Here is a 12,722-nt window from a genome sequence, read left to right on the forward strand (position 1 = left end):
TCCAAACCTTCAACTGACCAAGTGAAGCTGCCAGCCTGGACATAAAGCAGCAGGGCTGGATAATTTCCATGGATTTATGGCCCACCTTGATGGGCATTTTAATGGGCCTTAGGTAGATCTGCAGGAGCCAGGCTCATAAGACAGGGAAATACACTGATTTACCTCTCTCTTTGGGCTACTTCTCAGGAATATTTCTGGCCTTGGGCAGATGTGAAAAGCCCAGGACTGAGACAAATTGCTCAACTCCTCTGGATTAAGAAAGGAATCATTATTTTGGACCGTGTGGGTTGGGAGCCAATTAATATTAGTCTGTGGCTGTCTTTCCTACTGAGGAAAACTCAGCTTGACTGAGCGGAACAGAGAGCTGAAAAATCCAAGCTGGATTTGTGCTGGTCCAGGGGTAAGAGCAAGAATAATTAAGCAGGCACCAGTGGGAAAAATCCAGTCAGGAAACCACCAGTGCTTTTATTTGCTGGATAACAAGAGGCATTTTGGTGCTGCTTTACAGATATCTAAATATCTGTGTCTGCAGGGCTCTGTTTAACCTGCTCCTGACAGGACCTTTGTGTCCTGCACTCCAATGCACCAAAAAAAAAAAAAAAAAAAGAAAGAAAAAAAGGTCCTCAAGAGCTCGAGAGTCTTTCCAAAGAGTAAAAGTAGAATTCCAAACCCCAGGGTTGAATTCCCAAGGCTACAATCCCAAAATGTCCTTTTTTTTTTGTTTTTGGTTCATTTTAAGTGTGCAGCAAGCGTTGAAGAAGGAAAGGAAAAAAAAAAAAAAGATGACTAAGGACCCAAAAGGAAAATCCAAAACAACACAAAAAAAGGAAGAGGTGGGACGATGATGGACAGTTAGTGTGGAAAATGGAATTTCAAAATTATCCTTTCCCCTGTCCACCCTGTAGCCCTGTGCCTGGAAAGGGAAAGGAAGGAGAAGAGGAAGCAAAACTGCGACAGGAGGGAATCAGACCATGTAAGGAAAAGAACTGAATTTAACTGGCACATGCTCTAATCCTTAGTTTATTTCTGGTTAAAAATATAGCAATCCAGTGCAGTGTAATAAGAAATCTGCTGAAAAGGTAGCAGAGAAACAGCTAAAACAGAAGCAAAGCAAAGCTGAGTCCACGAGTCCGGGCTGGATCCAACAACTCTGGACGTGAATGTCGAGGAGGGCTTTTCCCTCCTTCCCCACCCACCCCCAAAATCTCCTGGGAGGGTCTCACCCCCCCCTCGGGAGCTGCCATCCTCCTGCACCCTCCTCCTGCAGCTGCAGGGAGGGACTGAGGGTGGGATTTGGTCCCTGGCCCTGCCAAATCCCAAAGGAGCTGCTGGTGGTGGAACTGGTGGGGAGGGAATGGGAGCTTTGGGAAAGCCACTTGCAAGGACTGGAGCTGAGAGCACGCGGTGTGATGGGGACCAGACAGCTCAGAACAGGGATACGGCATCTTTAATGAGTATGCAGATTATCCGTGGGGACAGGGAGGGGACAAAAATCAAGGCAGGCATAGTACAAAGATGGTAGAAACGAACAAATTAGGTGACATAGAAAAAAAAAAAAAGAAAGAAAATACATCCTTAGAGGCTGCCATTGCCAATGATGTTTGGTTTGATTTTGATTTTCTTTTTTTTCCTTTTTTTTTCTTTTTTTTTTCCTTTTTTTTTCCTTTTTTTTTTTTTTTTTTTTTATAATACAGGGACATGTTGGAAGCTGGAATATACATCCTGCATTACAAAGTGCAAAATACTACATGCTCAGAGCCCAAGCATGATGTCTGAAACAGTCCACAGCAAGATGTAAGAGACAAACCCACCACCCTCTCCCTCCTCTCTGGGACATGCTCCAGGTGCTCCTCCCCAGGTGCCTTTGAGAAACAGTTGGATTTTTGCTTGGTTTTGTTTTATTGTCATCCTCAGCGGATTGGAATTGAGCCCTCTGTCCCCTGTCCCTCCCCACCCTGCTCCCTGTGCACATTTTTTGGGACGGGCTGGATGCTCCTCACCAGCACAGCACCATCAGCTGCTCCATCCATGCTGCTGGAGGTGCCTCCAAGGGCTTTTTTTTTGGGAGGGGATTTTTTAGCCAGGAGAAATTGGCTGTGAATTAAAAGTAGCTCTGGGTGGTTTTCCAGCCCTGCCATGGGTGAGGAGCAGCCTGGGGAGGAGGAGTGAAGGCAGGAGGGTGCTGGGGCTGCTGCTCACACCTCGTGTTCCCTATTCCCCCCTGCCCCGAGGAATTCTGCAAAAAGCCAATTTTTGTTTTAAAAACAAGGATCAGAATGGGACCTGTTCTCCCATTTTCCCATCCAGACAGGGTTCATCCCTTCCCTGTGTTCCTTCTCTCCTCCTTCCCACAGCAGCATTCCTCCATTTCCAAAGGGTGAAAAGCCTGATTTTGCTTTTCTCTCCCATTTATCATTAAAGCTGTTGTGGATTTCCCTGGGAAAAAGCCTGGAGCATCCAAGAACCCGTTCCCACTCCACCCAAACTCTCCCCATGGTCCCTTTGTCTCATCTCCATTTTGGGGTTCATTGCTGTTGTTACAAAGACAATTTTTTTGGGGGGGTGGGGGGTGAGGGGAAGAGAAACGAGGTTTTTTCTTTTGTTGGGATTCCTTCTCATCCTTCCCAGTGCTGGGGGGGCAGAGTGTTGATAGCATTTTGCCATGCCACACAGCATAGTGTTATACAAGCAAAGAATTTTGGCTAAAATCCAAAAAACATTACCCAGGAAAAAAGGCAAACTGTGAGTGAGACTCGATCATTTGTTGTTCTTCTGTGAAAAGACTTGGAAATTGTCGGAGGACAGTTCGAGTTATGATTTTTCCCTTTGATTTTTTTTTTTGTTGTTGTTGTTTGGTTCTGGTATTGTTTTGTTTTGTTTTGTTTGTTTTTTCCCCCATTCATACATGTAACTGTTGTTTTTGCAAACAAGACAGTCTTGAATTAGATGAAAAAGTTAATAAACAAAATGGCGACTCCAATATTTAGTAAGATCACCATGACTACCAGGATGGGAGCTGAACCCTGCAAGAGAGAGAGAAGGACAGGAGTTAGATGGATCCTTGGAATTCTGTAGGCAGCTCTGGGGATGAGCAGATCCCAATTTACACCTCCCAAAGTGCCCAGGAACCCTTGGAGGGTTTTTTAAGCTGCCAAACAAACACTTGGCTGCACCCCCTGATGGATCCTGGATCACTCCCATAGGAATTCTGACCTTAAAAACAGAACTAAAATTGGTTGTTTATCAGGTGGTCAATGAAAAGGAAGAAAAACCCAAAAAAGCAGATTATATGGGATCTTAGAGTTGTTTGGGGGTGGTTTGAAGTGTCCACAGGACACTTCCCAAGAAACACAGTTGTTTTCCAAGTATCCTGGACATCAGGCCAGCACACTGGGGTCCATGTTCAGGCAGCATTTTGGGAATGCTCTAATAACCTTTCCTGAGTTTATATGGACCCAATGAAGCTCCTGGGAACTACCTGGAAGTGTCCGAGGCCAGGCTGGATGGAGCTTGGAGCAACCTGGGATAGTGGGAGGTGTCCCTGCCATGGCAGGGGTGGGATAGGATGAACTTTAAGGTCCCTTCCCACCCAAACCATCCCAGAGTTCAGTAATTTTACCTGGAAAGCATTGCAGGAACCCCACTGCAGCTGCCCCACACCCACACCCACCCCAGCTGGGCTGAACATCCCAGGAATGGTTCAGTCCCCCCTGGGAGCATCCACTGCTTCCCCTGGAGCACATCCTGAACAATCCCATGGGACCCCGCCAGCACCCCAGGAACGTCAGGGGATGCAGCCAACCCTCCAACACATCCCTCTGCAGGACAGGAAAACATCCAGTGGCACCTCATCCATCCTGGCACCCCATCCCTGGCACCCCATGCCCGGTGCCACGGTGGGAGCGTGGCTGGCACCAGGACGAGCGATGCTGGCAGCACGTGGGTGGTTGCTATTTCTTGGAGTCGCTGGGATCCTCAGCTATTCCTGCTGCATCCAAACCCTGGGATGGTCCAGAGGCTCCTGTTCCCCTCCTAGTGCTCCCCACGTTGCTGGGATGGAGTGGGCACGGGGCTGGGCACCCCTTGGGACCCTGCCCTGGGCTGCTCTGCGGAGCTGCTGGAGAAGCAAACGGGAAAAGCCAGCCCCTGGCTGGCCAGGGATGGTTTCTTTTCCGAGCAGACTGAATCAGCTCGCGTTTGGGAGTGGGTGGGAGCGAGGATGCTGGAGCCTGCTGGAAAGGCACATTTGTAGCTTAGCAACAGGGTCAAAGGCAGCCAAGCCAAGGCAGGGATTGCAGAGAGCAGCCAGGTACCCATCCAGGGCTGGCTGCTCCGGGCAAACCTCTCCTCCTGTGCCAGGCAAAGCCTTCCAAAGGCAGAGAACACCCCCTGCTCTCTGCTCCTTCCCTTCCCAGCCCGGCCCTGCCAAGCCCGGCCTTGCTGGCGCTGGGAGGGATTAGCTGCGTTTCAGAAGATTATTGGGTTTTAGGGTTTTTGAGCTGCCGGTAATGTAATAACAGATTGCAGGCGATTATCAGTGTCATTGTTTGTCTTGGCACGGCCCTGCTGGGGCACAGAACGAGCTCCTGCCCCCAGCCCTGCGACCAGCGAGGGCTCAGCTGCAACTCCAACATCCCTGAGCTGCTCCATAGAGAAATTCCCTGCTAAAACAGCACAGCCCTGCTCTGCCCACACTGCTGATCCCTCCAATTCCCCGTTCCCTCCCTTTGGGATGTACCGGAGGTGCAGCCTTTTGGTGGGATGTGTCCAGGGAGGGAGCACTTGGTCACTTCTCCCAAGAAAAGGTGACAGGACAAGAGGAATCATCCTCGAGTTGTACCAGGGGGGTTCAGATTGGATATTTGGGAATAATTCTTCACCCAGGGCAGTGGTGGAATTCCCATCCCTGGAGCTGTGTGGGTGTGGCACTTGGGGACATGGAGCAGAGGAGGCCTTGGCAGTGCTGAGGGAATGGTTGGACTCAATTCCAGAGATTTTTCCAGCTTAAATGATCCTGTGGTTCTGTGATTTACACACAGGGCATCAAAGCTGTGCCCTCAGCTGGAAAAATGGGGGGATCCAACCCCTGCTCCTGGATTCCTGTTCTGCTCAGACCTACCCCCAGCTCAGGCTGGGTCTGTTTGCATCCTGCATCCCCTGAGCAGGGCAGGGGCAGGAGAAAATCCTTCCTTTGCCACTGCAGGCACGGGATCCTCCACATCTCCCAGCCAGAGCATCCCAGGAATAGGATGGTCAGGGAGGGGTGGGAGCTCTTCAAACCAAACAGCTCAAATCCAGCTGACACCTCACAAATTGTGCTTCCTTTGTACAGCTCCCTCTTTTTAACCCACTCCTCCCTGTGCTGCTCCAGCCAGGGCTGTCCAAGTGGGAATGGCAGCTGCTGCTGAATAAGCAGCTTTGCCCCTCCAAAACTTCTGTTTTAGCTCCGATTATGGATCCTGCTGCACTTCCCAGTGTTTACCTCTGCCTGATTTCTGTCTTGTGAGGTCTTAGTGCCTTCCCTCTGCTCAGAGGGAATGTTTGCCCTTCTCCCCTCCCATGGCAGGGCTGGCCTGGGAGATGTGACAGCTCTGAGCACCATTCCTGCTCCATGCCTGGGCAGGAGATGGATCAGTGCTGGAGCTGAGCTTTGGGAGAGGCTTTGCTGAGCCCAGCCTGGCTGCAGAGCACAGAACTCCCTTCTGCTGCAGCAAGGAACCAGTGCTTTAAACCCAGTGGCTTTTAAACCCTTCCCACTGTTTTGCAACCTCCAAGAGGAGCCTTTGCAAAGAGGAGACCCAGCTCCTGATTTGCAGCTTTGCCTGGGGCCTTATCTTTTTCCATTCCTGTGGAATCAAGGAATGGTTTGGTTTGGGTTGGGACTTTAAGGATCCTCTCATTCCAATCCCCTCCCATGTGAAGGCATCTCCTGGAGACCTATTTTTATTTTTTTGCAATAAGATCCCTGGAGTCCTTCATAGGAGTAGGAAAACATCTGCCAAGGATGGGAATCTACACCAACATCAGCTGGGCAAAAGGATCTTTCTCTATCAACAGGTTGGATCCCCAAAGATTTTTAAGCTTTGCTTCCAAGCTTAAAGAACAGAAACTTAGATCTAAACCCATGGAAACACTAAAACAGGAATAAACCATGGTTATGGCACAGGAGTAATAACAGTAACTGTAGCTGTAGAGTAATTCCAGACCCTCTGCCTTGTTTGTTTTTATCCTAGTACTGTTGTGTAGCAACTCCAGAGTTTTCCTGGGAATACCACGGACAGCTGGTTTACAAATGCAATTGTGGCATAATTAATTTAAGCATTAGCAATCCATTATTATCTGTTATCACAGGGTACAAGCTCTGCCTCTCTGCCATGGAAACCAGAGTGCAGGTTACCTAGGAATCCCTCTGGGATCTATTAAGTGTAATTACTAAGGACTTGGATCAGAAAAAAAAAAAAAAAAAGAAAAAAAGGAAAAAAAAAAGATATGCACCATTTTCCAGCCTCAGCACTGCAGAAAGGGCTGCAAACTTCACAGCTTGGTGACATTTGTGCTGAATTGTCACATCATTGCCAGAAACAGGCTCTGTGAATTGGTTAAGGAGCATTTAACAAAGGAAACATCAGGGAGTCACTTGGCTTTCTCCAGTGGATTGCAGCAGATCCCGTGGCTCCAGGAAGGGGCCCAGGAGATGCTAAAAGTGCTCGTGTGAGTGAAAGTGAGTCGGGTGGGACCGAAAAACCTGCTGCTGGGGGAAAAAAGGCTAAAAAAATGAGATTTATCCTCTTAGAGATCCTTTAGCCTCTTAAAGAACTGGCCTGTCATCCCTGGTTCAATCCTCACCTTTCAGGTGCTGAGCTCTGCGTGTTTCTTTAAGTATGTTTGAAGTTCTAATTTTAAGATTTTTCTTCTAAAACCAGCAAAAATTGGTTCTAATGCAGTCAAAAGCTGGTGTTTGACCCCAGATTTTCCAAGCTAGAAGAAGGAATTGGGCTCAACCCCCATATCCAGATGACAGGAGCAGAGCCAGGAAGGTGCTCCCAGGTACATCAAAGGCCCTGGAGATAAAAAGGCTTTGAAAAGGACCCTGTTAAATTGAACATCCCGTTTCTCTCTGAAGATTATTTACCTCAGGTTGTCAGAACACGAAAGGGATTAGAAGAGGAGCAGTTTGTGATTATTATTTGTCCTTAAGAAGAGACAACCCCTGCAGCGATGCTCAGCCCTGCCTCATTCCAGAGGTGTGATGGCAACAGGACTCCTCTTCCTCCTTATTCCCATGACATGATGGCTTCTGTTTGTCTGGACATGCAGCTGCCATCTAGGATTGAAGTGAATCTCTTTGGTTGAGATGAGAGGAATAAGGAAAACCCAGGGATGATTGTGTTGGGACACCTGGGGACGGCTCCCCATGGGGCAAAAAAAAAAAAAAAAAAAGGGAAAACCTGGAGTTGGAAGGGATAAATCACAGTGTTTAATACCAGGGAGGTTAATACCAAATAATGCCCCAGATCCTTTTCCCAGCAGCCAAATGGGAATATCTCCATGCACAGGGAAAATTCACAGCCCAAACAAGGGGTGCCTGGTTGGAGAAAACACCCAGTTTTTATTTGAAACTCATTTCACGACCTTTAACGCTAAAGGAGCCAAACTTCCCTAAATTAACAAAGGGATTGGTTTCCACCTGGAGATGAATCCTTTCAGGAATACCAGGCAGCTCTGGCAAAGGGAGCATCCAGCAGGGAGGTGCCAGGCTGCATCCCCCCTGCCCGCATCTCCGGCTCCGGCAGCTCGGCAGATCCCTGTTCCTCCTGCAGATTGGCTGTCTGCTCCTGCCTTTCCCCAGCGACAGCCAAAGCTGCCTGCAATATCTTCCTGGCAAATCCCAGAGCAAGGAGGGATGGATGGAGGGATGGATGATGGATGGATGATGGATGGATGATGGATGGATGATGGATGGATGATGGATGGATGGATGATGGATGGATGGATGATGGATGGATGGATGATGGATGGGTGGATGGATGGATGATGGACGGATGGATGGATGGATGGATGGGTGGATGGATGATGGATGGATGGATGGATGATGGATGGATGGATGGATGATGGATGGATGGATGGATGATGGATGGGTGGATGGATGGATGATGGATGGATGGATGGATGGATGATGGATGGATGATGGATGGATGGATGGATGATGGATGGATGGATGGATGGATGGATGGATGAATGGATGGATGGGTGGATGGATGATGGATGGATGATGGATGGATGGATGATGGATGGATGGATGATGGATGGATGGATGGATGATGGATGGATGGATGGATGGATGGATGATGGATGGATGATGGATGGATGGATGGATGGATGGATGATGGATGGATGGATGGATGAATGGATGGATGGGTGGATGGATGGGTGGATGGATGATAGATGGATGGATGGATGATGGATGGATGATGGATGGATGGATGGATGGATGGATGGATGATGGATGGATGGATGGATGATGGATGGATGGATGGATGGATGATGGATGGATGATGGATGGATGATGGATGGATGATGGATGGATGGATGGATGATGGATGGATGATGGATGGATGATGGATGGATGATGGATGGATGGATGGATGATGGATGGATGGATGGATGGATGGATGATGGATGGATGATGGATGGATGGATGGATGGATGGATGGATGGATGGATGATGGATGGATGGATGGATGATGGACGGATGGATGGATGAATGGATGGATGGGTGGATGGATGATGGATGGATGGATGGATGATGGATGGATGATGGATGGATGGATGGATGGATGGATGGATGGGTGGATGGATGATGGATGGATGATGGATGGATGGATGGATGGATGGATGATGGATGGATGATGGATGGATGATGGATGGATGGATGGATGGATGGATGATGGATGGATGATGGATGGATGGATGGATGGATGGATGATGGATGGATGGATGGATGGATGATAGATGGATGGATGGATGATGGATGAATGGATGGATGGGTGGATGGATGGATGGATGGATGGATGGATGATGGATGGATGGATGGATGGGTGGATGGGTGGATGGATGATGGATGGATGGATGGATGGATGATGGATGGATGGATGGATGGATGGATGATGGATGGATGAATGGATGGATGGGTGGATGGATGGATGGGTGGATGGGTGGATGGATGATGGAGAGGCTGCACTGCAGGGATCCCTCCCTGCTCCCCCTGCGGGTGCTCTCAGAGATCCCACAGCCAGGAGAGGCCTTTAAAGCCTCTGCTGCTGCTGCTCTTTTTTTCCCTGGGAATTTTTTGCCTTTAGTCTGGGATTTGTCCTGGCGTCATGGGATGGTGCTCAGGGGTGGCTGGGCTGGTTTGGGCTGCATCCGTGGGGATGAGATGGGACACGGAGCAACTTGAAGGGCTGAACCCCAAACCTCCTCTCATCCCCAGGCTGCCCTCAGCAAGCACACGAGGCATCCCTGGAAGGCTCCCCGAGAGTGCTGGTGCTAAATGAGGACATCAGGAATGTCCTAAATGATGAATCCGGCTCCGGTGGTGCCTGAGCCCCGGACCTTGTCGTGGGCACACCGAGCTGCTCCGTGCCTAAAGCTTCTCCTTCCTGCCAGATGTTCAGCACCTGCAGGAAAGGAAATCCATTCCCTTCTTTTCTCCCCAGCCCTGTGATGGGCTGTGCTTTGTGCCCGTGGGTAAAAGGGTTGCTGGTATTTTAGAAAGCTTCTTTCCCTTTCCAGTCTCTCAACAATTCCTTTTTTTCCCCTATCCCTGTTTTAGGGCTCCTCAAAGGCTCCAGGAAGCTGTGAAGCATCCAGGCACAGGCTTTGTGCCTCCTGGGCCTGTAAGGCCAGGCAGAATGGTGACGTTCCTATAAATCCCTTAATCCCACAACACTGACACCGGTCCTGGCACGTGGCTCCTGTTTTCCTCTGCCCCAAGGCTGACAATTGCTGTGAGTTTGTACTGTGGGTGCTGGGGTCAGTGCCCTCGGAGGCACAGAGAGATCAGGTGGCCTTAAATGTCATTTGAAAGCATTTGTGTAGCTCAGTGACCCCAAAACCCCCAAATCCCCTGAGAGCCAACACCAAGCAGTGCTGAATTTCATTGACATTATTGAGCCATGGCCCTAGAAACGACCTTTGTGAGAGGATTTTTCAATTCCTGATGTGCAGCCCCAACAAAGGGGTGACTTCTGGGAGCTTCTTTTAAAGGACTGGGGGAAAGGGACAGAGGAGAACAAAGTTCCTACAGCTCCTACAGCAACCTGTACATCTGACTCCTCTATGCAGGCTGCATCCTTGCCTGTGCACACTCTGGAAAAGCTTGGATTGAAGGCCCCGTGGCCCCCAGCTTGTTTTTCAGACAGGAATGGAGAGCAGTGACTTTTTTTTTTTTTTTTTTTTAGTGTGTTTTTGTAAAATCTGCACCCCCAGCTTGTTCCAACACTGCAAGAGGTGTGCTGGCTCTGGAAGCTGGAGCTGGCACTCTAGCACAGAGCCAACCCCCTGGGCTCATGGATGGCTTGTGCAGAGCTGGTTTAGGGCAGATTATTTTTAAAACAAGCTAAGCTGGGAGGGTGACCTCGCTTCTGCTCAGGGATACCTCAGTAGGGCAAAAATAGCCGTGCTCAGCTCCGAGCATCCTTCTGCTCATTGGCAGCACCTTTCTGAGGGAGCCCAGCTGGTGGGAGGTGGGAGCTGCCCTTTGAGCCCCTCCTTTGGAGGGAGCAGCTCCCAGCTGGCACTGCTGGGATCCAGGGAAGAGGCAGTGAACAGGCTGGAGCAGTGTGGGCTCTCACACATCTGCCCACATCTGCCTTGCCCCAGAGCTCACACCCTGCCAGGCCACAGGGAAGGGGGATTTTGTGGGAAATTGGGTTTTGGGGGGGATTGGGGATCCTTGGTTTGCTGTGGGGGATGTGGAGCTGGAGCAGGGTCAGGGGGGTTTTGCAGGATGGAGTGTGAATCTGCCAAGCACATGGAGATGGATGTGGGGCCTGTGGGATAAATCCTTCCCCTTTAGCCTTCCCCTCCTCTTCTTCAGGGATTCACCACACTCCCTGAAGTCTGAAATTATTCTGATGGCAGGTGCAGGTGAGGTCACAGATTTGGGCAGGAGATTGGAGCACAGATCCCTGCACCTCCTATTCCTCCCCTACACCTTCCCCTGCTCCTGTCCAACCACCCCCTCCCTGCCAGGCCACTGGAACAAAACCCTGCTAGCCCCGTGCAATTCCTGCTAGAACAAATTGTTGCTGGCATTGTGGGTTATTTAAATCCACATATTATCTCTTCCTCTGTATTACATTAGCTTCCTCCCAAACCTTCGCCATCTGTTCCACCCTCGGTTATGAATGTGAGAAAACTGAACATGCTGCTCCACAGCTCCAGCACTTCCAAAGTAGGATGTGCATCCTAATGGCTTTTCCATGCACTTCTCCATGCAGCCTTGGCCCTTCCTTAGTGCCCAGGGCTCCCTGGGAATGGTCAGGAAATTGTTGGCGGCTCTGCCTCCAGCAACGTGGAGGGAGGTTTATTGTGCCAGCTCTGAGGTGGGAGCACATCTGATGGGCTGGGTGGGGACACAGCCCAGGGCTGCTTGTGCCAGTGATCTCCCCAAAACCATGTGGCTCTCAGCTAGAAGAAGCAGTGCTTTCATCCCTCCTGTGGGCCCTGTGTCTCCCAGGTTGTGTTGACAAAGATGCTGGAACATCTGTGTGTGCCACAGCCTTCCCAGGGTTGGTGTCCATGCAATTACTGCTGCTGCTCTTCCCCTCTGGGAGCCTGTCAGGCTCCTAATGCTGCCTGTCATGTCTCCAGTGCTTCCCAGGCATCCAGGCAAGGCCAGCCTGCATGGCTCTGTTTCTCCAGGGCTGCAGGATGTGTCCTGTGGAGCCCCTGTGCTCAGCCCACCCTCAGTGCTGGGTGGGAGCTGCCAAGCCTGAGCCCAGGGATAGGGAGGCAGAGAGCTCTAGGGCTGCTGGGGGGGATTTATCAGCAGGGAAGCTGGGGCAGATCCATCCTTCCTGCATCCCAGGCTGCTCCCTCGTCTCTCCCCACCTCGGCTTTGCTGGTAGATGCTGGAGGAGCAGGGATGCTGCAGCCCTGGCAAACGTCACCACACCTCACCCACCTCGATGCCTCTCGCCTGAATTTTCAGCCTGGCTGACAAATTCATTTCAGTTTCGTGACCAGGCACCATCCTGAGCTCCCCTGACAGGGAGATTTAGCTCCTTTCTGTTGAAATGTCACCTCCTGAGCGTGACACATTTTCCATTGCTCCTGGGTAGGTCTGGGGCATCCTCATGGGACACCTCCAGGCCTGCCCTGTGTCTGGCACTGACTCAACAAGGGGCACTTTGGGGCAGTGGTGGCTTCCCCAGTGCTCCCAGCAGACCCCATCACCTCTCTTGTCAATGCCAAAGCAACGGGGACAACGAGTGAGGAAGCTTCCAATGGCAAATCCAGGAATCCTCAAAAAACAAGACTGCAAAAACCCTAAAGCTCATCCAGCTCAGCTTTCTCCTGAGGAGGTTCAGCTCTGTCCAGGTCTTGCCTGAGCTGGTGATGTCCAACCATAGACCCCCTCCTCCCCGAGCCCCCCCAGTCTCCCCAGACAATTAATTCCAGCCCTCACCTCATTAGTGATGGTTAATGGCTCACCCTCC

At 50.4% G+C, this 12,722-nt stretch overlaps 1 protein-coding gene across 1 annotated transcript in view; it reads right to left on the bottom strand.

Annotated features, from left to right (window-relative positions):
* Positions 1-2,570: 2,570 nt before the first annotated feature.
* Positions 2,571-12,722, bottom strand: part of JPH3 (junctophilin 3) — a 50,525-nt gene continuing 40,373 nt past the window's right edge. The window contains exon 5 of the mRNA XM_062499962.1: positions 2,571-3,023. Within this exon, the coding sequence (XP_062355946.1) occupies positions 2,943-3,023 (81 nt within the window). The 3' untranslated portion in view covers positions 2,571-2,942. The remainder of the gene's footprint in view (positions 3,024-12,722) is intronic.

The sequence above is a fragment of the Cinclus cinclus genome, chromosome 11, assembly GCF_963662255.1.
Source record: "Cinclus cinclus chromosome 11, bCinCin1.1, whole genome shotgun sequence".
Taxonomy (NCBI): domain Eukaryota; kingdom Metazoa; phylum Chordata; class Aves; order Passeriformes; family Cinclidae; genus Cinclus; species Cinclus cinclus.